General features: G+C 41.4%; 1 protein-coding gene and 1 long non-coding RNA gene across 2 annotated transcripts; one reads left to right on the top strand and one right to left on the bottom strand.

The window, feature by feature from the left end:
- Positions 1-6449: 6449 nt before the first annotated feature.
- LOC122518723 lies at positions 6450-15237 on the bottom strand. Its single transcript, XR_006304128.1, has 3 exons — positions 13635-15237; positions 7546-7813; positions 6450-6683 (listed from the first exon to the last, which is right to left on the bottom strand). It is a non-coding gene; the product is annotated as an uncharacterized LOC122518723 (long non-coding RNA).
- A 230-nt stretch (positions 15238-15467) lies between these two features.
- LOC122518722 (homeobox protein B-H1-like) lies at positions 15468-27851 on the top strand. The gene is made up of 3 exons (XM_043637780.1): positions 15468-16717; positions 24515-24888; positions 26058-27851. Exons 1-3 carry the CDS (start codon positions 16080-16082, stop codon positions 26930-26932), a joined length of 1887 nt encoding a protein of 628 aa, XP_043493715.1. The 5' UTR covers positions 15468-16079; the 3' UTR covers positions 26933-27851.
- Positions 27852-27995: the final 144 nt, after the last annotated feature.

Below are 27995 nucleotides of genomic sequence, written 5' to 3' on the forward strand. Positions count from 1 at the left end.
AGACAAGCGCACACAATGGAACGACCAATCCTTTTAATAGATCCTGATCAAAGACCATGTACTCTTCGTTCTCTAAGTATCACACTGCTGCTACTGCTGCTGCTGCTGCTGATGCTGCTGCTGTTGCTGTTGCGTGGGGGATACTCTCTCAGCATTCTCAATGTGTGTTCACGTGTTCGTTCTCTTTACCGCGTTAACTATAACACGATTCATCGAGTAAAAATTTCCTACCAAAGATTACTTTATTATTATTATTATTATTATTCGTTTGTTAGGATTATTAAACAGATAATAAACTCAAAGATTATTTTAGAAAAGAAAAAACTACTTCTTCCATATATAATCGAGAAAAAAGTACGATATCTGGTAGGATGAGGGTAAAACGATATAATATCACGATGCTGATTCGAAGAAGTAGAAGAAAAAGGGAAATCGAATAGGTTCCGTTAGCATCGGGATTGTGAAAACTCTCTCGCAGGGGGTGGTTACTAGGGGGAGGTCAGCATCTGGAATAGACGACGAATGGGACGCGGAGAACTGGAAACGAAGAGGGAAGATGAGGGAAGAAGAATCGAAACTCGACGAGTTCGGGGAGTCGATAAAGCTATTAGCATTTAGACGAGCTGTCGTCGGAATACCAGCTACTACTATCTCTCTCTCTCTCTCTCTCACATTTCTACCTTCCAGTCACGTATCTCGCTTCATCGCTTTGAGAGACTCCTCCCTGAGCCGAGTATACTCGCACCGAGCATTCCAATGTCTGCTGCGTCAAGCAAGCAAGCAAGCAAGCAAGCAGCATCCTTTTTTCGCGTATAAACGAAATCCTCAGATCTTTCAGAGCAAAAAAAAAGAACATTCGCGCGATTCTTTTAACGCGTATACGCGATCGAAACTTGGGGAAAAAAGAGACGACAAAGATGATTAAAATAAATAAATGAAAGAATAGATGGAACGTGGATAATGAAACAAACAAACAAACAAACAAAAAAGCTAATCCTAAATGAGTAAAATTATTAGGATTAATCAAAAGTTTTCATGCGTTTATTGTATGGAAACTTTACTTTGAAACTGCATAACGGATTGTTTCTGTAAAATTTACTTTGCAAATATATCAAGAAAAAAAAGGTGTATCAACGTTATGAACGTAAGATTTAGCCTAATAAACGTTCTGCGCGTAAGCGTATTATACAACGAGAAAGAAATTCATATTTTCTTGGGCATTTGCGGACTAGATTTCCGTTTGCAAACGTCGTCGTCGTCGTCGTCGTCGTCGTCGGTATCTTTGGCAAGGATACCCCATTAAAGGCATCTCTCTCTATACATCTCTCTCTCTCTCTCTCTGGTAGCCGTGAGCCAGCAGCAGCAGCAGCAGCAGCAGCACCGTTGCCGTGGAAACTCAGCCCCCCGACCACTTGCGTATTCGCGTACGGTTCGCGGCCGACACGTTCGTGTCTCTCCAACGCCGAGAGTACCTCTACCTACCTATTCCTACCTACGTACCTACCTACCAACGTGTATCAACTGCATTGGTATGTACATATATATAGATGTAGGATCTTTTATAGTTGTGTTACCACACACGATTTTCCCAGGATATATAGAAAACGTTAACGTTGCTCTACGTTCACGTAAACGTGCTAGGGGTAAAACGTAGCCTCCATCCCCCCACCCTGCGATCGTAGCCATCGTCGTCGTCGTCGTCGTCGTTGTCATAGTCGTCGAGAAGGTGGCAGAGAGGGGTAAAGAGAGAGAGAGATGAAGAGAAAATATATAGAAAGAGAAAGAGGGGAAAGACAAGGAGGAGGAGGAGGAGGAGGAGGATGGGACGCACACATCGCGCTATACAGCTCGGCAGCCGCTTCAGGCCGCTGAGCTAGGTAGGGGGTGAAACAACCCTCTAATAGCCGGGGCGGCGCCTACATCCAACCCTAATAGCCCTATCTCACCCTCGCCACCTTCTATACTCGTCTCGCTTCGTCTCTATCGTACTCTCGGTTTACACACTATCGTTTCCCCCGTCTCTCTCTCCCTCTCTCTCTCTCTCTCTCTCTCAGTTTCATCCCTCTCTTTCTTTCTTTCTTCCTTCCCCTTTCGTTCCCTTCCACCTGCACCCACTCTATCCCTATCTCTCTCTTTCCATTCGTCTATCCATCTTCCTCTGTTTCCCCGCTTTGGTTCATCCCCCCTTCGAAGCTCGGCACTCGCTGTTTGTTTATTCGATGCCTTTTCACTCTCTATTAGTCTCCCGCGCTCCTACATTTTCTGATTAGCCGGATGTCGCGCGTATACACGCTTTACCTACCTACCGTACCCGATTCCACGCGGCGGCTTTTCTTTGAACCGGAGGCAACGAGAAATGGAGAGAGAGAGAGAGAGAGAGAGAGAGAGAGACAGAAAGGGAGATAGAAAGAGTGAGTGTGAGTGAGCGAGCGAGAGAGAGAGAGAGAGAGAGAGTCATCCGATCGATCGTGCCATCCTCCTCCTCCTCCTCCTCCTCCTCCTCCTCCACCCTTCCCCTTCCCTCCCCCTTTTCCTGGCTCCTCTTCGTCGTGCCTCTCTCCTTCTCTTCTTCCTCCCCGTCCTCCTCCTCGTCCTCCTCGTCATCGTAGCCGGAGTTCACCCTCTCCAACCCGTCTGCCCGTGACCGAACGAACGTTCCGCGTGCACGCGTGCGTGTGCGCGTTTAACGATTCCAGTTTTCGTTTCCGCAATGAGCGTACTCCTTTATATAGGGAATGGTCAATCGCGCGGTGCCTTCTCTACTTTTACTACTATCGAGAAAACATACAGACGGAAGTCTTTCTAGTTTTTTTTTTTCCCCTGTCTTCTTTCTCTCTTTATCTCTCTCTCTCTCTCTCTCTCTATAGATCGTCGATGTTTTACCCCTTTTTTCTCTTTCTATCTTCCCTTTTCTTTTTCCCTTTCTTTCTTTCTTTCTTTTTTTTTGCACTCGTGCACTCGTTATTCTTTTCTAAACGTATATATTTTGATTTTTTTCTTCATACGAGTAGTACTTTACTTACAATATTACGCACATTAATCCGTGTCTGCGTATACGTACTGTTGTTTCACTTAAGGGGTTATACGCAATTGCGAGGCTCGATAAAGACCTATTTTCATGAATTTTTTTCTAGAAACAGTTTTTATTTCTCTAACAAAAGTGATGGTAATTCAAATAGAGGCAACTTTTGAGAATACAATAGCGCGTCGATTATGTCAAAATATTAATCTGCACCGCTCCTGTAAATGATTTCTTGAACGTTCTGTAAAAAAAGACGTTTGGCGGTGATCTTCATTTTGGCGGTTTGGATTATAGAAATTAAAAAATATGGTGGATCCTTTTAAAGGATAGATTAGTGCAGGTATTAAGCATCAGGAATTTTAAAAATTTTGATTTTTGACAAAATGGCGTCTATTTGAAAAAAAGTTGTTGTTTTTGACTAAAATTTTCTCTCTAAATTATTAAAAAAAAAAGTAATAAATTTTTTAAAAATTATTCCTTATACTTAATACCTGAGGAATATATCTAAGAAGATTGTGTAAAAATTTGAAACCGATCGGTTAAGCAGTTTTTGAAAAATCGAGATCACCGACTTTGAAAATACCGTTTTGAGAAAAACGCGTTTAAAGTTTCAAAGAGACGTTTACGCATAGTTACAAATTTTTCTTTGCAGCTTACACGAAGCGAAGAATATTTGTCGGATCGATTTGAAATTTTCAGAGAATATACTTAAATATATGTACATTCCGAAAATGCAAAAAAAAAAAGAATCGATTTTTTGAAAATCCTAACTGCGTATAACCCCTTTAGTTAGTAAAAAGAAGGAGAAGAAGAAAAAAAAGAAATGAATTTTTGAGCGGGACGAAAAAGTTATCATCGATGTTAATTCGTAATTCGTCGAATTAGAAATATTTTTTTTTTTCTGTATGTTAAAGAGAGAAGAAGAAGAAGAAAGGAGAAAAGTATTGCGGCCCCTTTCTCGCGTTGGTTTTTCACGTGCGGTTTCATTTACCCAGGCGACAATATCACGAGGTATATTCTCTCTCTCTCTCTCTTTCTCTCTCTCTCTCTTTCTCTCTCTCTCTATGTCCATCTATCTCTTTTCTTTTTATCAACCTTCTTCTTGTTACTATCTTCTTCTTCTTCTCTTTCTCGTAGCAAGAGCACGTCGTCTACGGGCCGACACCGTCCTCGTCCTCGTCCTCGTCCTCGTCCTCATCCTCGTCCTCGTCGTCCTCTTCGTCGTCGTCGGCCTCCTTCCTTTCGTTTTTCGCGTTTCTTTGTTCAGGTTTCTTTCTTTCTTCCGCGCTTATAATCATCGCGAGCGCAAGAACTCCATTTCGGTTCTCAAAAAGAGGGGTTAGGGAAGAAAAAAAGATAAAGGAGGAAGAGAAAGAGATGGGAGAAATACTCTCTTACCACCCTTTCTCTACCCTCCTCCACACCCCCGTCACCCCCCCGTTTTCTGTTTCTTGCTCGGTTTGCCAGAAACGGAGCGAAAAGCAAATCCACGGAGGAAAGACCGAGGAGCTGGTTGGTCTCTAGACGAGAATATTACTCTACGTGATTCTCTTCTGCGTTTATAACACTCTCTATATATGTGTGTGTGTGTGTATATGCATCTACGTATTTACATATGGATCCGTTCGCGTGGGTTCTCTTACTTGTCGCACGACTCTCGTGAAAGGTGTAAGAGAAAAAAAATATATAAATAAAGAGAAAGAGAGAGAGAGATAGAAATACTTTGTAGTGGGCGTATGCAATCTGGTCGCCTCGACGGTCAAAAGTACCTCCCACTGGTTTTCTAGGATCATCTCATCGGCAAACGTCTCTTGCCTTGCCTTGTTTCGAGATCGTTTAGATTTCCCCGAGGTGTGTTGCCACGAATCGGTAAACGGAGGAATCCCAAGCATCGGAACGACGGACCGTTCTTTTATCTACCACGTCTCTTATCATTCTTCTCGTCGAGTCAAAGATAATCCCCAAATATATTTTTCACCCTCGTCTTTTATTTCTTTTTCTAATAATCTAGACGAATATCTTTATTTTACTCGATCATTCGTAGTATTTGTAGGATTCGTGAAAAAATTGGGCCCTTGGACAGACTGGACCGGGACTCGAACCCAGATCTTCCGCTTTCCGGGCGACTGCTCTTTAACCAATTGAGCTATCCAGGGCCCCACCGTCCAATCTCCTCACGAACGCCTACTTAAGTGTTTGGCTTGGAGGTGCTCGCATCCCACATTCTACCCCCCCCCCGCAACTACATTCGACCCCGAATGTTCGTCATTTCGACATCTTATAAATCTTTTCAACGAACCGACAAACCAAAAACTGTGTCCAACCTCGATCTTTAATACAGGATTAACCAACGCTGTATAACTTACACGAGGGTGCTACACACTACTTCACACGACACGAAAATTGTCAAAATATTCCCAACCTCGATCTTTAATACAAGCTTAACCAACGCTGTATAACTTACACGAGGATGGAAAACCTCTTCCCTGAACCATCTTATCCTTCTTCGTCGTAGACCTCTTACTACACGTCTTACGTCTCTAGTCCTGAACGCATTGCTGTCCAAAGGCCGTCTTGCCTAGTTCCCCAGCCAATCGTTCACGTCGCCACTATACGTAAGACGTCGGCCTAACCTCTCTTTGATAGATGTTCAATTAATTATTTTTCCCTAATTATTGCCCGGTCGTAGAAGTGTGACACGAAGCAAACCTCCATCCCGGCTGAGCCCCCAAAATGTAGGATTCGTGAAAAAATTGGGCCGTTGGACAGACTGGGCCGGGACTCGAACCCGGATCTTCCACTTTCCGGGCGACTGCTCTTTAACCAATTGAGCTATCCAGGGCCCACCGTCCAATCTCCTCACGAACGCCTACTTTAAAGTTGGCCTGGAGGTGCTCGCATCCCACATATTTTATTTTTTTCTTATTAGGATGAACGAAATTGTTATAGACTGCATAACGGATTGTATTTTGTTAAATTTATTTTAGAAATATTAATGAAAATAAAGTGCACTGTAAACTTTTCGGTTCACTCTTATATTACTGAGAATAATATTTGTAATATTTGTAAAAAATATATCGTGAATTTATTTGGATAAAAAGAAGATATAGTTTTATCGTTTAAGAAATGAACCGATCCCAATTGTAACCGAGAGAGAGATCATCGAGAAGATGTTCTCGTTCACAGAGCCCAGTCCTTCTCGGTGGGTATTCTTTGTTAAAAAATACTCCTTTCTCTATTTCTTTCCACCACCACCACCACCACCACCACCATCGTCGTCGTCGTCGTCGTCGTCGTCGGCTTTTAATTGCATTTTATTCTATTTATTTGGTCTTTTTTTTTTTTTTATTTCGTTCTCCCTTTTGTGTAACCATTCATGCGCTTACCCATTCTCTTTTTGATCTCTTCCCTTTTTTCCGATTCCTTCTCTCTTTCTCTCGTTCTATTCCTCCTTTTCATATTTCTGAATGGATTCGTGTAATTGATATTTCTTGCCATCATTCGTCTTTCATCGTCGGCTGGTTATACTTACAAAAGGCCGCGTTCGCTTGATTAAAACGAGCTACGAACGAAACCATTCCTATTTTTTTCTTCTTCTTTTTCTTTTTTTCCATAACTAAAGTCCAAACGGAGACGTTTAAACATTTCTATGATTCTGATTCTGAAACCGAGCATGGATAATATTTTTTCAAAGTTCAAATATCGTTGGATTCTATTTTTTATCATCATCATCATCATCATCCATTTTGGGATTAGTAAAAAAAAAAAAAAAAGAAATGGGGGAACAAAACAACAGGAGAGATTAATCTTTCGTGTTTTCTTAAAATACACTCTCTTAAGAGACAATAAGCTCGTAAGCATACGAATAAAAAGGGTCCGTCCGAGTGCGGTGGTCCCTTCGAACCCCGAAGAAAACCACAGAAGGCTACTACTCGCGAGAGTCGCCTAATTCGACGACCACGATCGTCCTTAGGGAATAAGTTCACCCCTCGTCCATTAACACGCTCTCTCTACCGCGCCTTGTCAAAATTTAAATTCTACCTTCTAACCGATAGTAACGCGAAAACGCCATTACATTGTGTTTCTCGTCAAGGGACGACCAAATTTTCTCTTCGTTATCTTTCTTACTCCCCTCCCTACATTTTTATTTTTATCCTTAATATTTTTGTAAAATCATCCTAGCCCTTATCATAAGTATTCATTATATTATTCATATTATAGAGAAAAAGAAATATTTTCAAATAGCAATTTAATAACTATTTAGAAAATAATTTATTTCCCTTTCCGACGAAGCAAGGATTCTTTAACCAATCGTTGAGAAGTCCGGTAGGGCGGGTCGGTTAAAAGAAAATTGAACAAAAACAAACACCGGGTTAGGGATCCGTTTTAATTCCCGTTTACTGTGAACGGCGTCACGTAATTAGTCGCCCGTTACCGGAGTTTAATACCAAGGCAGGAAGGTGTAGGTAGGTAGATAGGTAGGTAGATAGAAAGGTAGGTAGGCAGACGGTGGTCCGGCTTACTTTTTTCTCTTTTTTTTCCTTCTTCTTCTTAGCGCCTCGTACCACCTCGACTTTCAGTACTCGACTCCTCGTTTATCCCCATTGCCATTGTGTTTCTCCCTCGAACACCAGCACCCAACAGCGACAGTAGCAACAACAGTAACAGCGATAGCAACCCAGTAACGGGTACCAGCTTACGATCTCTTTTTCCTTTTCTATTAATCCTCGGCCCTTCTCTTTCTTTATCTTTCTCTTTCTTCTTAATCGTTCCGCATAGTCCCTTTTATTTCTATGCATACAAAATGAGAAAGTGAGAGGAGCCAATGTTTTTCGTATCTCAGACGATCGATCATTTTCTAATAAAAATAATATCTACGCACGTAAGAAGTTAGACTTTTTTGCCGTACCAAAACGAACATAACCTCAATAACCTCAAAAATAACTTCAAAACAAAACTTCAAAGAAAAAAAATAACTTTAAAAAACTGGTGTGCGTACTTATGTACTCACGTAAGAAGTTATACTTTTTTGGCGTACCAAAACGAAAATAACCTTAATAACCTCAAAAATAACTTCAAAACAAAACTTCAAAGAAAACAAATAACTTAAAAAAGAAAAATAATTATTATTATATATATATATATAAGAAAGAATAAAAAAAAGAAAAAGAAAATATCGTGTCGTCATTGATAATTAAATAGAATTGCTAATTATTATGTCAGTATTTGAAATAAATGATTGCTATTTATAATAAAATATATCCCTGTACCGATATACGAGACGTTGAAGCAATCTTGTCCTTATTATAAAAATACTAACCATTTATTTAAAATACTGAAGAATAAATATATATTTCAAATATACGATCAGTATATTTATTTATTAAAAAACTGGTGTGTGTACTTATGTACGCACGTAAGAAGTTATACTTTTTGGCGTACCAAAACGAACATAACCTCAATAACCTCAAAAATAACTTCAAAACAAAACTTCAAAGAAAACAAATAACTTAAAAAAGAAAAATTATTATTATTATATATATATATATAAGAAAGAATAAAAAAAAGGAAAAGAAAATATCAAAATATAGATATCAGTCCACACTAAATATAAGAGAGATATATCGAAATATTTTATGCGTCAACTGTCATGGCGCGGTGATAGAACTACTTCCCGCTCGATCATTTAAGTAAAGCAGCGCTGAGTACGATTAGTATTTGGATGGGTGACCCGCTTGAGAAAAAAAGGGGGAAGAAGAAAAGAAGACAACTTCATGCTGTATACTTGAAATTTGCCGCGCATCGTAAATACCGACAAACTTCATGGTGTCGTTTTTCCAGACTCTCGGAACAAAATCACTCCCCATTACATTTTCTTCAACGCGCCAAAAGAAGTATAACTTCAAAAAATAACAACAAAAATATACATCGCAATTAACCCACTGATATGAAATAATATTGACTCAAGCATTGACTTGTTTCACTTGATACTCGGCAAGTAGTACAAATTAGGATTATCTCGAACTGCTCTTTCTCGCTAACTCGACTAGCCAGTTAGTCAGAGTGTCGATCGTTGTTGAGCTTCGATGAAACGTATAGAACAACTAAATTATTGTATTTCAAACGCGTTCGACGGATTGACCAACCGATTACGATCATTTACGAACGTTGCCGAATAGTTAAGCTGATAGATAGGTATGTGCGCAAACATACGTAGAATATATATATAGATGTACACAAACCAATTTGAAAAAGGGAGAGAGAGAGAGAGAGAGAGAATTGTAATCTAGTTTCGATGTAAAAGCCCCATTTGATAAAAATCGATGACGATCAGATTACTACGCGATCTCGATCTCTCGATTCCCTCGATTCATTTCGTTAGAGTGGGATTTTGACCGAGTGACAAGTTGGGCTTAACAAAAACAAAACAAAACAAACTTATTTGTTCGTCGATAAATTAATTGGAAAATAAATTTTTCTATTATTATTATTATTATTTTTTATCGTTTAAATCTATCATCACGTTTTATCGTTGTTCCTCCCGTATAAGAAGGGCTAACTTAAAACCCCAAAAATAAATACCACGGTTAGAGGATGTTGGAAAATTAGTGAAATTTCTCAAGTTACGAATAAAGGAGAACGTGAACGCGAGTAAAACGTTTTCTAAATATACACTGTGTATATATATATATATATATATATATATATATATATAAATACGCGTCGATGTTTAAGAGTTTCGAAATTCGAGGATGATTCTCTCGTGGAGGCGTACCGCAAAATTCGTTCGCAACCGCCGTTGCGTTCGTTCATCGATTGGCTATCGAAAGCGGGCTGCTTGCTGGTGCACACAACGGCAAAAGAGTAAAATCGAGCGACCGGTGGCGTCCGCACCCCGACGGCAACAACCAACGGGTGGGTGAATACCTTTGGAAGGTTAAGGTTCTATCGGATCGGACGTTTCTAAAAACGTTTCTCAATTCTTAATGAGGAAGAAAAAGAAAAAGTAGAAAAAATAGAAGAATAAGAATATAAAAGCGTGCGAAAATACGATACACACACACACACAAATGTGTGTATGTGTGTATTACAACATATTCAGTCTTTGGAAAGCTTCTCTCAATGTTAAGAGTATAAATTTCACAGCGGGTTGGCCGGTTGTCGATTTATCGTTGCTCGACCGACCGGAATAGAATAGAAAAAAAAAAAAAAAGAAAATAGAGAAAGATAGATAGATAGTTTGAAGCGAAGAATAAAGTAAAAAGGTTGTACGAGTAGGAACGATTGAGAAAGAAAGTAGCGTAAATTTGGTGTTCCTGGTTCATAGTAGAGACACGAGTAGTTTGGTAGATGCTATAATGGGGACCCCCCGCGGTAGCTTACCTGCATCATCGACTAATCACATCGGATAATAGGGAACAATGGCTGCCTCGTGAAAAGTGAAGCATACCCACCACTTACCTTCTTCCTACCCCTCGTCCGGACCCTCGATGGTCCACTACGCGAAATCTCTCTCTTTCTCTCTTACTGCTGGACAGTATGGGTGTGTTTCTACGTATGTGTGTGACTATGAAATAGAGAGAGAGAGAGAGAGACGATATAATCCTCTTACGCACCGAGTACAAAGTAAAATGCAGACGGTACAGGCGGCGTGTTTCCTTTCCTGGGTATATTACGTGCGTCGGCACGAGGAAAAGAAGCAAACGTTACGAAATAGAAAGAAAGAAGATCAAAATAATATAGAAAGGAAGAAATAAAAAAACTGGTGTGTGTAATTATGTACGCACGTAAGAAGTTATACTTTTTTGGCGTACCAAAACGAACATAACCTCAATAACCTCAAAAATAACTTCAAAACAAAACTTTAAAGAAAAAAAATAACTTAAAAAAATATAATTATTATATATATATATATATATATATATATATATAAGAAAGAATAAAAAAACTGGTGTGTGTACTTATGTAAGCACGTAAGAAGTTATATACTTCTTTGCCGTACCAAAACGAACATAACCTCAATAACCTCAAAATAACTTCAAAACAAAACTTCAAAGAAAAGAAATAACTTAAAAAAAAATAATTATTATATATATATATAAGAAAGAATAAAAAAACTGGTGTGTGTACTTATGTACGCACGTAAGAAGTTATACTTTTTTGGTCGTACCAAAACGAACATAACCTCAATAACCTCAAAAATAACTTCAAAACAAAACTTCAAAGAAAAAAATAACTTAAAAAAAAAAATATTATATATATATATATATAAGAAAGAATAAAAAAACTGGTGTGTGTACTTATGTAAGCACGTAAGAAGTTATATACTTCTTTGCCGTACCAAAACGAACATAACCTCAATAACCTCAAAAATAACTTCAAAAAATAACTTCAAAGAAAAAAAATAACTTAAAAAAATAAATAATTATTATATATATATATATAAGAAAGAATAAAAAAACTGGTGTGCGTACTTATGTAAGCACGTAAGAAGTTATATACTTCTTTGCCGTACCAAAACGAACATAACCTCAATAACCTCAAAAATAACTTCAGAAAATAACTTAACCAAAAAAATAATTTATTATTATTATTATTATTATTATTATTTAAAAAAAAAAAGGAAGGAAACATCTTTTCAATCGATCGATATATTATATTATTAGAAAGAATAATAAAATATCAAAATATAGATATCAGTCCACATTAAATATAAGAGAGATATATCGAATAACTTCACGCGTCAACAGTCATGGCGCGGTTACAGCATTAGTTCTCGTTCGATCATTTAAGTAAAGCAGCCCTGAGTACGATTAGTATTTGGATGGGTGACCCGCTTGAGAAAAAAAGGGGAAGAAGAAGTGAAGACAACTTCATGCCGTATATTTGAAATTGTTTTACCGCGCGTCGTAAATACCGACAAACTTCATGGTGTCGTTTTTCCAGACTCTCGGAACAAAATCAACTCCCCATTACATTTTCCCCAACGCGCCAAAAGAAGTATAACTTCAAAAAGAGAGAGAAAGGGAGGAGGGAGTCGATGAACGTGCTAAAAATTCGCTCTTCCGTGGATATTTTCCGTATTGTTAGAGTAAAATTCTTCTTATCTCTGTTTCTATCTTGATTTTTCTCGTTGTCTTACAAGCCCCTCGTGGATCTTTTAAGCGAGCACCAATTTAAGTCGAATCTCCGATCACGAAACTCGGACGGCGATCGAAAACTTACCTTCTCTCTCTCTCTCTCTCCCTTTGGTTCGAACCACCGGGTGCCTCGAGGAAGAGGAAGGACTGCTGAGGTAGTCTTTGTCGAATCTCTCCGAGTGAAACACGAGCTCGTACTCGAAAGGCCGCTCTCTCAATATAACCTCGTTATACTTGCTCGAAGTAGGTTTACGGCTCTCGAGGGTCGCCTCGATGGTTTCTCGTTACCGCACTCTCTCTCTCTCTCTCTCTTAGTTACTGCACGAGTAAAGTCTAAAGATAAAGAACAAAGATAGAGAAAGTTAGACAGATAGATTACCGTGATAGAAAAAGAAAGGGACTTTCTTCTTTGGCCGTTACGTATAATCAAATCTTCTTCTTCTTCTTCTTCTTATTCTTTTTCTTATTTTCTTCGCAACAAACTCTTTTCGCGTTTGACCCTTTTATACACACTTTTTTTTTCTTCCCCGAGAAATAATATATCTCGTCTCAAAGACGGGGAAAAAACATAAAAAGAAAAAAATAAAAAGAATATAAAATAAGAGTTGTCTTCGTTACACGCGACGTTCCGTTCTACGTGCAAAAGTTGTATATCGACGACGACGACCCTTTGAGTTTTCTCGAGGAGTGCTTTTAAAGAGGGAAGAAACGATATATCGACGCGGTCGCGAGATATATTTCTCGAGAACGATTTCTGAGGCGCGAGACCACGAGAAAGAGAGAAACAGAGAATGGGAATGATAAAGAAAGATAAGAGATGAGAAGTAAAGCTACCACACCGAGGCGTGGTCGTGCGAGCCAACCGCTGAGAATCCTATTGCATAACTCCCTCTCTCTCTCTCTCTCTCTCTCTTTTTCGGTATACGTTTTCTGAAACAAACGAAACAAGGATGAGAGAAAGAGAGTATCATCGACTCTCGATAAAGGATCCGACGTTCTCGCGAAGCTAATAGAGCGACGCGCGGATTGCTGGGTGGTGACTTAAAGGGGGAGGAAGGAAGGAGCGAGAGAGGAACGGGAGGGAGGGAGGGAGGGGTTGGAGAGAATATCCAGAGAGTGGGAGAAGGGGAGAAAAGCGATAGATTAGGTGGGTACATCGCGCGATCGTGGACGAGGACGACGGGTATAGACTCGCGGCAACTAGCGATGTATCGCAGGAATAACCGGGGTAGAGAGAGGGAGGGAGGAAAACGCAGAGTAGTAGTTGTTGTAGTAGTAGTAGGGTGTAAAGAGACCGTGGAGAAAGCGAGAGAGAAAGCGTGGAATAAGGTAGACTTGGTATTGGTGGGGTAGGAGAAAACGAGTGAGTGAGTAAAAGAGAGATAGAGAGATAGAGAGAGAGAGAGAGGATAGAAATAGAAGGAGAGGGAGAAGGGAGTTCAGGCTATAAAGGCTAATTGGTTAAAGCTCACCGCTGGCTGCAGGCTTAAATCAAGATCTTGGAGTGTTATAATGGATAAGTAACACGGCGTGGCAGGGGCACCACCACCAGCAGCAACAGCAGCAGCAGCAGCAGCAGAAGCGGGTTGTGGTGTTTCCCTCTTTCGAGGCTCGTTCATCCCCCTTCCTACTACGTTAACTCCATTTCCCCCACTCGAATCTGTCTCTTTCTCTCGTTGGAATAACTGGTAGAAAGGCCCCGGCAGCAACGTTCGTTCGTTCGTTCGTCCGTCCGTCCCACTCTCTCTCTCTTTCTCTCTCTCTTTCTTTCTCTACCCCTCGTACTCGATCACAGAGTTGGCGTAGATAGAAACGCAGCAGGCAGGAGGATGGTAGGGGCAGGGGGCGGGGGGACGAGTATCTTCGGATTTAAGGACGCGAGCGAGTCAGCGATTGGCTCGTAACGCGAACTACCCCTCCGGTAGGGTGGTGGGCCATGCTAGGCATCGATCGCGTCTCCGCCCTATGAGGAATCGCCGGAGCCAGCCGCATTCGCGCGACTACACTCCCGTGCTCCGCCCCTCTCGACGCCACAACCCTTCGACCTAGCCGACAAGCTCGGCTATCGCGGCTTATACCCCCACCAATTTCTCCAGGCTTCGTCTCTCTCACTCGATCTACGCAACCACCACCGGCAACAACAGCACCACCATCATCATCGTCGTTGTCGTAGTCGTAGTCGTAGTCGTTGCTACCGCTAGCTACCCCTATACGTCGTCAGCACCACCCCTCATCTCGTTTCACCAACACCACTTCCAATAATATCTCCGTCAACGGTAAGAACGTCGAGCGTGACTCCGCGATACTTCTCTCCCTCTTTCTACCAATCTATCCATCACACGCACACCATTCAACCCCTCTCTCTGCGCGAGCTCACGAATCGGTCGCACTCCCGAGCCAGTCTCTCGCGTGCGCGGCTGGACGTTCGCTCGTGTGCGAACGTCGGAGCCCACATTGATGCGAACCTGCGGTTTCCTTCTACATTTTCCTACCCCTTTTTTTTTTATCCAACCGTTAGAGTACTAACAACCGGCCATAGTACGTAACTCGAGCTATCAAACGCACGTCTATCATCCAGCTCGAGGAGTGCTGCAGTTTTTTCCTTACAGTTTCAATTGACTAACTACAAAATTCATCGTTCTCCATTATTAGTTCTGCATTATTATTATCGTTATTTATTATTTAGGAGAACAAATAGATAAATAGCCAGACGAATCGACAAACGGACGGGCAGAATCGTTTCCTAAAGACGATCGGAGTCGATTAACGATTGAAGAAAAGCACCGAGAGGGAGAGAGAAGTGTAAGAGAGGTAGAGAGAGAGGGGGAGAGAATGTTGTCGCGGTTTTACGCGCGCGCTTATGCTCTCGCCTTTCTCGAATAGGTGAACGATACGAGAGAGAGAGAATTTCGAAGGTGGAGAAAGAGGAGAAGGTGGAGGAGGAGGAGGAGGAGGAGGAGAATATGTGGAGGGGGTAGTTTGCAAGGGTTGATAGTGTACATACAAGAGTGCGATAGAGTAAGAGGAATAAAGGGGTGGGAGGGAGAGGGAGGAAGGACAACAACGTCGAAAGCGACAACGACTGCGACGAGGAAAACGACTGCGACGAGGACGAGGAAAACGACCACGACTACGACTACGACTACGACTACGACTACGACGTGGACGAAGACGACGTTAAAGAGGAGGAGGAAGAGGAGGAGGTGGAGGAGGAGACAGTGGCGAAAGCAACGTGACACGTTGGTGGTAGTAGTGGTGGTGGTGGTGGTGGTGGTGGTGGTGGTGGTGGTACCGTTAGTGGTAACGTTACTACCAGTAGAGGGGGACTCTCGAAGGGTGTTGGAGAAGAGGAGAAGGAGGGCCCTCGAAAGTGTCTCGTCGTCTCTCTCCTATCGTCCCGTCGTTCAGGGTATCGTTTACGAATGTCGCGCGATCGAGCGTTCCGCCGGCGATCTACGAGGAGCTGCTGCTGCTGCTGGTGCTGCTGCTGGTGCTGCTGGACGAACGCTTATCGTCCTCGCGTTTGCTCGTGGGAAAATCACCGAATACGCTGATCCCGATAGATATTTTTTGTCGAATATAATACTTATACGATCGGTTTAAAGGAATTCAAGATAGAACGAAGAAGGAGGAGGGAGGAAAGGAAAAAAAAGGAAAATTGTAATACGCGCGTGACATGCTACGAGAAGAAAAAGAAATCATCATTGTGTTCGGTGATCATCTGGTAGTAATAACTACTACCTTGGACTTGAGATAAGTGATCGAGTAATACAGGAGACCAGTCGATCGTTCTTCTTTCTTCCCCCCTTTTTTTCTCTCTCTCTCTATCTTTCTTTCTTTCTTACTTTCTTACTTTCTTTCTTTTTCTGACGATAGACTTGGTAAAATATAATTCGTCGCGAAAAGTGTCTACGATAATGTCCGGCGAGACGGAGATCGAAGTGTCGGTCGTATCCGAGGAGGATCTCGAACTCGAGGGCTCGCGAAGTAGTTCGACCCCTGCGGACTTGTTAATTCAAGACAAAAATGGGAAAGGTAGTTGCGGATTGGCGCTTGGCAATCATCATCGTCCGTTCAGCTTCGACGTTGGCAAGCCGGCCCTCAGGCCGGCTGGCAATCCCCAATACACGTCGTTCAGTATTCAAAGTATTCTTGGTAGATCGGTTTCGCCAAGAAGCGACTCGACGTCTAACGTTTCCTCGACGGAAAGACGTTCGACCGATGTCGAAGTTGCCTCCTCGCCGGTTTCCCCGCCCAGTTCTAGGACGAACAATCAGAGGATCCATCCGTCTTGTGCTAGCCCGCCTAGAATAAGCTCGCCTACTTCTCTCAAGCAAGCCGTCGGTCATCAACGTGCATCGGCGAGCAATCAAGTAATCGAAAACAACTCGAGAAACGATGCTGCGAGCATCGGTGTCGGTTGTACGAGCCCACCGAGTCCTACCGTCGCGACAGCATATTCACCGACTACCAGCGATGCCACGACTAATTCCAATTTGGCTCATCAAACGGTCGATTTTGCGACCGTCGTTGAACACGGACACATGCTTCAAAGGTTCGTACTATTTAGGTATATTCAAATTATTAACATTTGTATTAGAGTTCAGCAGTTAAAATTACTTTAATTATTCTTCGGTCAAACTCGAATAAGATAAATGAAGTATCTCTAGGGTTCTACTACTCTCTAGCCTTCTTGTTATTATTCCCAGAGTCAATATCAAATGAAAAACAAATAATCAACTTTGTTCTTTTCCTTCTCTCGCGGAAAAAAGGTGAAAACTTTAGTGGGCGTGATCGGTCTTCTTGGATGAAGACGCGCACACGTCGAGGGGCTAACGAAATGGCTGGTTGACGTGGGTGATGGGTGGCTTCGAAGCAAACAGAAAAAAAAGAGAGAGAGAGAGAGTGATTTGTACGCGTGCGGTGAGGATTATATTATGTGGGAATGGACCGAAGGGGTCTTGGTAATGGGCCTATTAGGCTGTCTCATTTAATAACAACCGTAGCAACAACCACCCTCTTCTTACATTACTTACGTTACTTAGGAGTGGCATAGGGTGCCGCGTATCGGATATATCTGCTTCGAACGAAACTAAACTGAAGGATATGCCATGCGCCACGAGGGGCCAGCAAAGAACAGAAAAAGAGAGAGAGAGAGAGAGAGAGAGTTGAGGGTTCGAGATGATTTTATCAGATTTACACCCCTCCAGATCGGCTCGTCCTACTACCCCTTCTCAACAACCAAACTACTCGAATTGCTTGTTTTCCAGCCGTTTACCATTTGATTAAGTTCCACTCACGGCTCTAAGGGCCACGGATCTTCCTTCTTTTTTTCTTTTCTCTCTTTTTCTTTTGTTAAAAGATCTAAATACTGTAAAGAACGTTACGATATAGTTGAAGGGAAATGGGAGTAAGAAATCACTTAGATACCGTGTGCATAATGGATAGGCGGATGGATCCACCCACGGACGTAGTCAAAGTTAAGGAGCCTAAGATTCCCTCGAGAAAGGGCCATCCACTATCTCGTCCATTTCGTGAACGACGCCGACGCTTTAACGTCTTCTTCCGTCAAGAGGAAGCTAGCAAACTTTGAGAATTGATTTATTATTAAATTGATGCTCCAAGGAAGAGCCGCGATACACCTTCAAGGTCGTCTATCGGAACCAGAAGCGATTACTTTATTCATCGTATCGAAAGAGGGATCGATAGATCATCGGCGATCATCGTTTTAATATAAGTTCGTACGTTTATTGCGTTGAAACAATACTTTGAAACTGCCTAATGGGATTGTAATATTTCTTTTTGTTAAATTTATTTTGAAAATATTAATTGAAAAAATACAACCCACACCACGGAACTTTTGATTTCACCCTAATAACATCGAAATCTTTTTTATTGCGTCGAAACGTTACTTCGAAACTGTCTAATGGGATTGTAATATTACTTTTTGTTAAATTTACTTTGGAAATATTAATATAAAAAATACAAGGCACACCACGGAACTTTTGATTTCACCCTAATGTGGGATGCGAGCACCTCCAAGCCAAACACTTAAGTAGGCGTTCGTGAGAAGATTGGACGGTGGGCCCTGGATAGCTCAATTGGTTAAAGAGCAGTCAGTCGCCCGGAAAGCGGAAGATCCGGGTTCGAGTCCCGGTCCAGTCTGTCCAACGGCCCAATTTTTTCACGAATCCTACATTTTGAGGGCTCAGCCGGGATGGAGGTTTGCTTCGTGTCACACTTCTACGACCGGGCAATAATTAGGGAAAAATAATTAATTGAACATCTATCAAGAGAGGTTAGGCCGACGTCTTACGTATAGTGGCGACGTGAACGATTGGCTGGGGAACTAGGCAAGACGGCCTTTGGACAGCAATGCGTTCAGGACTAGAGACGTAAGACGTGTAGTAAGAGGTCTACGACGAAGAAGGATAGATGGTTCAGGGAAGAGGTTTTCCATCCTCGTGTAAGTTATACAGCGTTGGTTAAGCCTGTATTAAAGATCGAGGTTGGGAATATTTTGACAATTTTCGTGTCGTGTGAAGTAGTGTGTAGCACCCTCGTGTAAGTTATACAGCGTTGGTTAATCCTGTATTAAAGATCGAGGTTGGACACAGTTTTTGGTTTGTCGGTTCGTTGAAAAGATTTATAAGATGTCGAAATGACGAACATTCGGGGTCGAATGTAGTTGCGGGGGGGGGGGTAGAATGTGGGATGCGAGCACCTCCAAACCAAACACTTAAGTAGGCGTTCGTGAGGAGATTGGACGGTGGGCCCTGGATAGCTCAATTGGTTAAAGAGCAGTCAGACGTCCGGAAAGCGGAAGATCCGGGTTCGAGTCCCGGTCCTCCAGTCTGTCCAACGGCCCAATTTTTTCACGAGTCCTACACTAACAACATCGAAATATCTTTATAGTTTCTCTATCTCTTCTGGCTTCATCTTTTTTACGATTATTTCAATCTTATACGTGTACGTCGAATAGAGAGATAAATAGATAGAAAGAGAGAGACAGAGAGAGATAGATAGATAGAGATAGAGTGAGAGAGAGAGAGTAGATATGGCGTCGGGTAGCAAAAGATGCGACTGAATAATCCGCGACAGAGTCAGGCTCGTTAATTACAGCGTCGATGAATGATTCGTTAATTAGAGTGGGATCGCGCTCGAACTTTCAAAGGAAGGCACGATAAAGCCTATTGTGTATGATCGCCCATTCGAGGGCGATACGGATGTTTCAACGTGGTGAACAAACGGGGATACGAGAACGGTACCTGGGAACGCGAACCGCGAATAATAATTGCGTCGAAACAGTCACCGATTCCCTTCGACGTTTGTTCCCTGTCCCGGCAAATGACGCTTCGCTATATACGCACGCCCACCACACCACTATCTCAATCTATCTTTATTTCTCTCACTCTCTCTCTCTCTGATTCTCTCTCTTTCTAGCTAACACATACACGTAGACAGAGTTTCTATCATCGTTCTATCTTTCGCGAACTCAAGCTCAAAAGATTCCCGTCGTTTCATAAAACGTGACGCGCAACTCGTCGAGTAATTAGCGATCGAGTATTCTTCTTTAAGACCCAAAGAAAAAAAGTTTCCCTTAAAATAGTAATACAAATAAAAAAATGAGAGATGAGGAAAAATAATAACAATGTTGCCCCGTTACCTGTACACGCTTACCCAAAGAAAACATTACTCGCAAAAATTACTTCCATCTCCAACCATGATAATAATCATTATTATTATTATTATTATTATTATTATTATAATACTGCGTAATTTGGATACGTTAATTACAACGACTAAATATGTTACATATCTTTGTGTATATATGTAAATGAAAAAAAAAAGGAACAAAAATGTTCTCTCTTTTTCTATTAAAATTTATTCGTTTTTCTTCGAATAGCTTTTAAGTACTTACATACGTGCACCACGTGTAGTACGATAAGATTACTAAGGGTACCACCTACATATGCATGAGGTTTCCCGCTTTTCTTCATCGGGTGTTCGAGAACCAAAGAGTCAAGAAGTTTGAATGAAATCAAGTATCGAACGAACACGAGAATTAATCCTTTCCACTTGGCCCTACTACTAACGCAACGAAGCCAAGCAAATGGATTTAGCTGTATGCATTGAAAGCCAATAACTTGACGTTGGGTCATCGTAATGACACTTTACAAGCGTCTTTCATCGCGAGGAACAAATCTTACTTTCATCGATCCTCCCAAGCCGAACTTAGGGGGGAGGGGGGGCTAACTATCGAAGGAAATTGACGAATAAACTATAAGTTATTACGTATAAATAACTCTCCAATAAAACGGTAGATAGGTTCCTACAAAATGTCGTGTTATTTTAAGATCATTTAATTTTGTAGAAATGTTAAACAACAGTCATGTTATCCGGTGCTGTAAAAGTACAGTGTTGTGCAAAAGTTTTTCGCAATTTCCTTATCGTGTTCTAGGAGGGTTATCTATATTAAAAAATGAAAAACAACTGAAGGATCTAACGATAATTAAAAGAAAAGTTCCTACAAAATGTCGTGTTATTTTAAGATAATTTAATTTTGTAAAAATGTTATCCGGTGCTGTAAAAGTACAGTGTTGTGCAAAGGTTTTTCGCAATTTCCTTATCGTGTTATAGAAGGGTTATCTATATTAAAAAATGAAAAACAACTGAAGGATCTAACGATAATTAAAAGAAAAGTTCCTACAGAATGTCGTGTTAATTTAAGATAATTTAATTTTGTAGAAATGTTAAACAACAGTCATGTTATCCGGTGCTGTAAAAGTACAGTGTTGTGCAAAAGTTTCTCGCAATTTCCTTATCGTGTTATAGGAGGGTTATCTATATTAAAAAATGAAAAACAACTGAAGGATCTAACGATAATTAAAAGAAAAGTTCTTACAAAATGTCGTATTATTTAAGATTATTTAATTTTGTAAAAATGTTATTCGGTGCTGTAAAAGTACAGTGTTGTGCAAAAGTTTTTCGCAATTTTCTTATCGTGTTGTAGGAGTGTTACCCATATTAAAAAAATGAAACACAACTGAAGGATCTAACGATAATTAAAAGAAAAGTTCCTACAAAATGTCGTGTTATTTTAAGATCATTTAATTTTGTAAAAATGTTAAACAATAGTCATGTTATCCGGTGCTGTAAAAGTACAGTGTTGTGCAAAAGTTTTTCGCAATTTTCTTATCGTGTTATAGGAGGGTTACCCATATTAAAAAATGAAACACAACTGAAGGATCTAACGATAATTAAAAGAAAAGTTCCTACAAAATGTCGTGTTATTTTAAGATCATTTAATTTTGTAAAAATGTTATCCGGTGCTGTAAAAGTACAGTGTTGTGCAAAAGTTTTTCGCAATTTCCTTATCGTGTTATAGGAGGGTTATCTATATTAAAAAATGAAAAACAACTGAAGGATCTAACGATAATTAAAAGAAAAGTTCCTACAAAATGTCGTGTTATTTTAAGATCATTTAATTTTGTAAAAATGTTATCCGGTGCTGTAAAAGTACAGTGTTGTGCAAAAGTTTTTCGCAATTTTCTTATCGTGTTGTAGGAGTGTTACCCATATTAAAAAAATGAAAAACAACTGAAGAATCTAACGATAATTAAAAAATGTATCGATTTTAAAGAGTTGGGATTAGCAGCAGGAGTAGGATGCTTAAACGATGAACATGCCGTGATCGACTTGTTTTTCCTCGTTGCACTCTTCCTAAACTACCCTCCTAGGCGGTGGTGTAACGGTAGACGACAAAACGTATCGTATTACTAGCGATCGTTAACCACGGCATAAAGAGTTTATATTCGAGAATGGCACTTACGTGGAGCTAACGTGCGTCAGGCAAAAAGGTGGAATAATAATCGATATACGTGTACACGTAAAAAGGGGGGAGAATCATTTTCTATTCTCTCGTTGTAAGAAGAATGGAATCGTCCTACTCCTTTCTAGTCGTTAAATAACGAGGGGTAACAACATTATGCCGGTTATGTATGTACAAACTTCTTTCATTTTTATATATTCATGAAACTACCGATTGTTCCCAGTTCATAATCGGACATTTCACATTTTTTTACGAATCTATTATGGTAACTCAAAAGTTTCGTACATTTTTTATAATTAATATTTCAATCGCATTAAAAGTAATTTTAAATATATGCACGCATGTATTATACAGTATATTTATTACAGTAAAAGTAAGTTTCATTTTTTATATTGAATAAGATTATCGACGAACTTCGAATCTTGACAGAAATCTAAAAAAAAAAAAGAAAATGTTCCCAGTTCATAATCGGACATTTTACAGTTTTTTACGAATCTATTATGGTAACTCAAAAGTTTCGTACATTTTTTATAATTAATATTTCAATCGCATTAAAAGTAATTTTAAATATATGCACGCATGTATTATACAGTATATTTATTACAGTAAAAGTAAGTTTCATTTTTTATATTGTATAAGATTATCGACGAACATCGAATCTTAACAGAAATCTAAAAAGAAAAGAAAATAAGAGGAAATAGAAAATATCGTAATGCGAGTCGTCGTAGATCGATGCCAAAAAAGGAAAAAGAAGAAAAAAAAGAAACAAAGAAGAATAACGTAAGACGATCGAAAAAGAGGCAACGCCTAATGCTTTCCCTTGGAACTTTTGGGTGATACGTAAAGCCGCGGCAAAGAATTAAGCTGCAAAAAGGTGGAGCACGTTCCTCTCTCTCTCTCTCTCTCTCTCTGTTTTGCTCCCAATTTTTTCTCTTTTTTTATCTATCTATCCCTCTTGTTCTATCTTCTATCCATCTCGAGAATAGAAGAAGAAGAAGCACTGTGTTTGGTGTTTATACCTGCTCCTTAGAAAGGGTCGGTGGATGCTTACAAACAGGCGGTTGTCAGATTTCTTTTATCTTTCCCGGGGCATCTGTGTATAGGCCCGAAGCCTCTGGCGTTACGCTTCTCTTTTCGTGTTTCCTCCTGGTTCGGGTAGCTAGCTTGCGATGGTGGTCCTCCTCTTTCCTTTTGGGTTCCCCTCCTCGTGTCTCCAGTAAGGACGACTGCGACGAGAATAGAGAAAGAGAGATTCGGTGAGATCCTTTAATCGTTTAATTACCCTCCACTGAGATATTCGATATCAAAAAGAGGAAAAGAGGATTAAGAGAAAGTCAGAATTACTTTGAGAGAGACTCCCTTGCTCTGATAAGAAGGAAATATTCATTCGTTGGATCTCGTTACCTCTATCTCTTAATTATTCTAACAGATATTTCATTTGGAAAGACAACGGTTCCTTCAGTAAACTAAAACGAAACTAGTAAACGATTATCACCGAAGAATAATAATCATTCTTATCTATTTCTTTAACATTAATTGTATCAACGATTACAATGATTGCATTATTTATTATCCAATTGATTGTTATTTGCATTAGAAAGTTATAAAAATCGATAATTAGATCGGTTAGGGTATGAATAAGGTATACGCGTGATCGTTGGTAGATTTAGTGTTAATGAAAATCAAAGAAAATTACTTTGACCGAATGAAGTAGTAAGAATAAGAATAAGAATAAGAAGAGAATATCGAAACGAGATCGGATCCGTTCGCATCGCAGACAGACAGACCGCTCGCTTCCCTCTAGAAGGGCGGAACACAGGGGAAGTAGTAGGGCTTCCGAAGCCTCAGTGTCTATACCTACCACCTTCCGAGTAGTTACCGTGCTGAAACGTCTATCCATCTATCCAGTTCTATCTACCTACCTACCTACATTTCTGTCTAGGACGATCTAGGAGACCCCAAATCGTCAAACTAAAGCATTCACTTATCTCTCTCTCTTTCTGCCTTTTTTTCAATTCGTCGAAATTGACATATTTAAAATCGGAAAGAGGGAAGTGTTTTCTAATTCCTTTATTCATTTGCTACGTTTCCTCATTCTTCAAATCCGTTAACGACGATCAAATTTTGTCGCTCGAGTATTACGACGAGTACCTGTTGTTATGCGACACAGGGATAAGCGAGAATCGGATAATACTCTAAACAGGTCTCTACTCCCCCGCTTTTTCTCTTCCTCTCTCTCTCTATCTCCTCCCCTTCAGGTATACTCTCTCCAGCAGCGTGATCTCTTCTCTTCTCGAAGAAAGAGGAAGAAGAAAGAAGAAGAGAGAGGGGAGGCTTTAGCTTTAAGCGGATTTTTCCTCTTAACGATCCATGTCGCCCGTTTCCAAATTCCTAACGGAAAGAAAAGAAAAATGTCACGTCTTTCCATTTATATCTCCGATTACAAAGTTTCTCGACTAAGTAACCCCAGTTGTAAGAAGTGAAATAGCGGAACTCTTGTTTTACCTATTCTCTTAACAGATTGGGACTGATGTCTACCCTGATAAGCGCCCGATACCCAGTCGGTGTTTTCTTCCCGCCGTTGCAACATCTCCATCAGCATCCCCAACAACAGCAACACCAACAGCAACAACAACAACAGCAACATCATTCCCGTTTAGCTACGGTTTCCTCAGCGTTGAGCAACGCTGTTCAAGTTGGCGGACAAACGGCGGATATCAACGAGGTAACAGCCGAAGCGAGCATCAGAGGAGTACTTCCTGGTGGGCCAGCAGCTTGGCCATTTCCATGGAGGCCTGCTCACGGATTGCAGACGCTCGAACATCCGTCGGCAGGCGACGTTGTTGGCGCCCTCAGTCGCGTCAGTCCAGCTTCCGCGTCCTTTCCTCAAAAGGGTGAGTCCAACTGCGACTTAAATACTAATTTGATAATCCTACTTGACAAGAGGAGGAGTTTAGGGCCTGCTAATTACCGGATTTAGATCGATTATTGATAACAATTTCATTATTCTTTTGGAAAATCGTTAAGTCCGTTAAGATCGATAACGAATATCCGGGGTAACTAATAGAAATATCTCAAAGAAATGTCTATCGCGTTCTTTTCAATTCTTTTTAGTTTTGGTCTACGTGATCTATATACATCGAATACTCGCCATTTACCAAATTTCTCTAAATCTCGACGACATTTTATAATAGCAGCCATTGTATTTTCGGATTACTAGTTTAAATAGTCAAAATTCTGTGCGTTCGGGTCACTCATTGAACGTATTTTATTATTCTCGGTAATTGACAAACGGAGAAAAAGGATGAGAAAGAGTTTAGGGAAAGACGGTAGAAGGGAAAGGCAAGTGGTATACATACACATATTTATAGGCGAGAACGTGTACGACGACGAGTACGGCTTCCAGGGCTTCCGCCGCGACAAACCAACGACGATCGCCTTACCCGACGATCGTTTTGCTCTTGCCACTTCGTTCTAGTCTTCTTCACGGATCCCTCAAATGTTGCGTTCGTTCTATTCCGTCTAACGATTCTGACGCGACCGCGAGATTGATTAAACAAACCTTAGCCCCCGATATATGCACATATATATGTTATAAATTTGTCGATTATCGAATGCACGGGGTGAGAGAGAGAGAGAGAGAGAGAATCATTTTCTCTCTGTCTGTCTGTCTCTCTAACTAATACTCGTCGATCGAACGATTATCACGAGCGAGCTGAAATGCACTAGAGACGAAACGCATTTACACGGATACTTGATCTAGCTAGGCCAATTAAGTTCGATGCGAATAAATAGAATATTAATTGGCGGACTACCCAATCGAGTAAATAATCAATGTGGCTAGCGGCACCGATAACTGTTAGATTACCGCGAATTCGCGAGCGCGAGTAGTTGGCATTTTGGAAGAAGGAATTAATCGGTTAAAAGAAATAAAAGCGAGCGATAGGAGGAGGTTATAGGTTAGGATAGGAGAATACGCGGGTATAGAAAGAGTATCGTAAGATCGCTTAGGATATAATCGATAGGGGAATAAATCGAGGATGAAAACGTTGTGTGCGAGCAGACGAGCTGGAGGACGAGAACGTCGAGGACCGGCTGCACCGGACGAGAAGTTCATCGAGCGGGGACGAGGCTCACGACGAGCTGGCCGACGGGGACGATTGCCAAGATGGCGACGGCGACGGCGACTCGACGAACGCAGGATTGCACGGTGGCGTGGGCGGCGGTGGGTCGGCCGGTGGCGGAGGGGTTGGCGGAGGAGGCGGCGGAGGAGGCGGCGGTGGCGGGGGTACCGGTGCTCAGAGCAACGGAGTGCAAGTGGGCCTAGACTCGCGGGATTCCGGTAGCATAAAGCGCAAGAAGAAGACGCGCACGGTGTTCTCGCGATCGCAGGTCTTCCAATTGGAATCGACCTTCGACATGAAACGTTACCTCTCCTCCTCGGAACGGGCAGGCCTAGCCGCGTCCCTGAGATTAACGGAGACTCAGGTGAAGATCTGGTTCCAGAATCGTCGGAACAAGTGGAAAAGACAATTGGCAGCGGAATTGGAGGCCGCCAATATGGCGCACGCCGCGCAGAGACTGGTCAGGGTACCGATATTGTATCACGAAGCATCGGCGGGCAGCGCGACCTCGGCAGGAGTATCGGTGTCGGTCGCGGCACCACCTCAACCACCCACGGCACCGTCCTCGGCCGTTTCCTCGGTGCTCTCCCATTCCGTCGGGGTTGGCGTTGGCGTGGGAGTCGGCACTTCCTGTGCCCAAGTGGTCGGTCAAACGGCCCAACCGATCTTCTACTCTCATCACCATCAACACCATCATCATCACCCGACTCACGTGCAGCCCCATGCCCTTTTACCGCACCAAGTGCATCCCCAGCCGCCCCCGCCACCCCCGCCACCGCCCAACGGCCAACCGACCCAATCCTCCTCGCAATAACACCGTCCGCTATTCTGCCCGATTGCGATCGTCTTCGACCGGCAGCACCAGCAACAACCTAAGGGAATCACCTTGAGAAACGACCACGACGACCACCACCACCACCACAACCACCAACGCCTCAGGAAGGAGAATCGAGAGGAAGGGGTGGAAATGAGGGACGTGGACGAACAGGAGGAGGAGGACGTTCTCTCGGTGTCAATCGACGATCCTCGTCCTTCCGACGTCGATCTCGACGTCGGATGAGCCTGATCATTATGCATCATAAAAGAATGGACTTTCTCCCCCTCTCTCTCTTTCTCCCTCACCCACGTTATCTCTCTTTGTATCTCTCTCTCTCTCTCTCTCTCATTCTCTCTGATTCTTGCGATCTACCTATTTCTTTTCTTTATTCGTTCTCTTTCTCTTAGTTTACTTTCTTTGCTTCGCGGGCTCGGGACTTTTCGTGCAAACGTCGGATTCGAAGAATTCTTTCGACGTCCTCGAGAGAAATAAAAAGAGAGAGAGAGAGAGTGACATCGGGGAAAGAGGGAAGACAAAACGGCAACATCGCAAACGCTTTGCCATACAAAATCTCTCCCTCGTGTGAGGGAGAAAGGGAGAGAGTTAAAGAGAGAAAGAGAGTATAAAGAGAGAGAGAGAGAAGAAAAAATATGAAAGAGAGACCGATATAATACATGCAAAGTTCGTATAAGTGCGCTACTACACTAGTGTGTGTGTGTGTATGTGTATATATAGATTTTTTGAAAAAATTACGTCCCCGACGTAATCTCGGGACTGTTCTCTCTCTCTGTTTGGAGGCTATAGACCTTAGCTACGTCCTAAGACACGGCCAGGGTTCCTACGAATATATTCTACCTGTTGTGATAAGTATCCAAACGATTGATTTTATTAAATGAACGGTAGAGTTACGAAAAAACAACGTGCATCATCTCTCCTATTTCTATCTTAACCTTATTTTATTTCTTTCGTTATTCTAATCGATTACTTTTTTGAATTTATTTTCTTCATCGATACAACCCTACGCGAATTTATTCGAAACACGTGTATGCAATTCCCGAAA

The sequence above is a fragment of the Polistes fuscatus genome, unplaced genomic scaffold (genome assembly GCF_010416935.1).
Source record: "Polistes fuscatus isolate 324 unplaced genomic scaffold, CU_Pfus_HIC Scaffold26, whole genome shotgun sequence".
Lineage (NCBI taxonomy): Eukaryota > Metazoa > Arthropoda > Insecta > Hymenoptera > Vespidae > Polistes > Polistes fuscatus.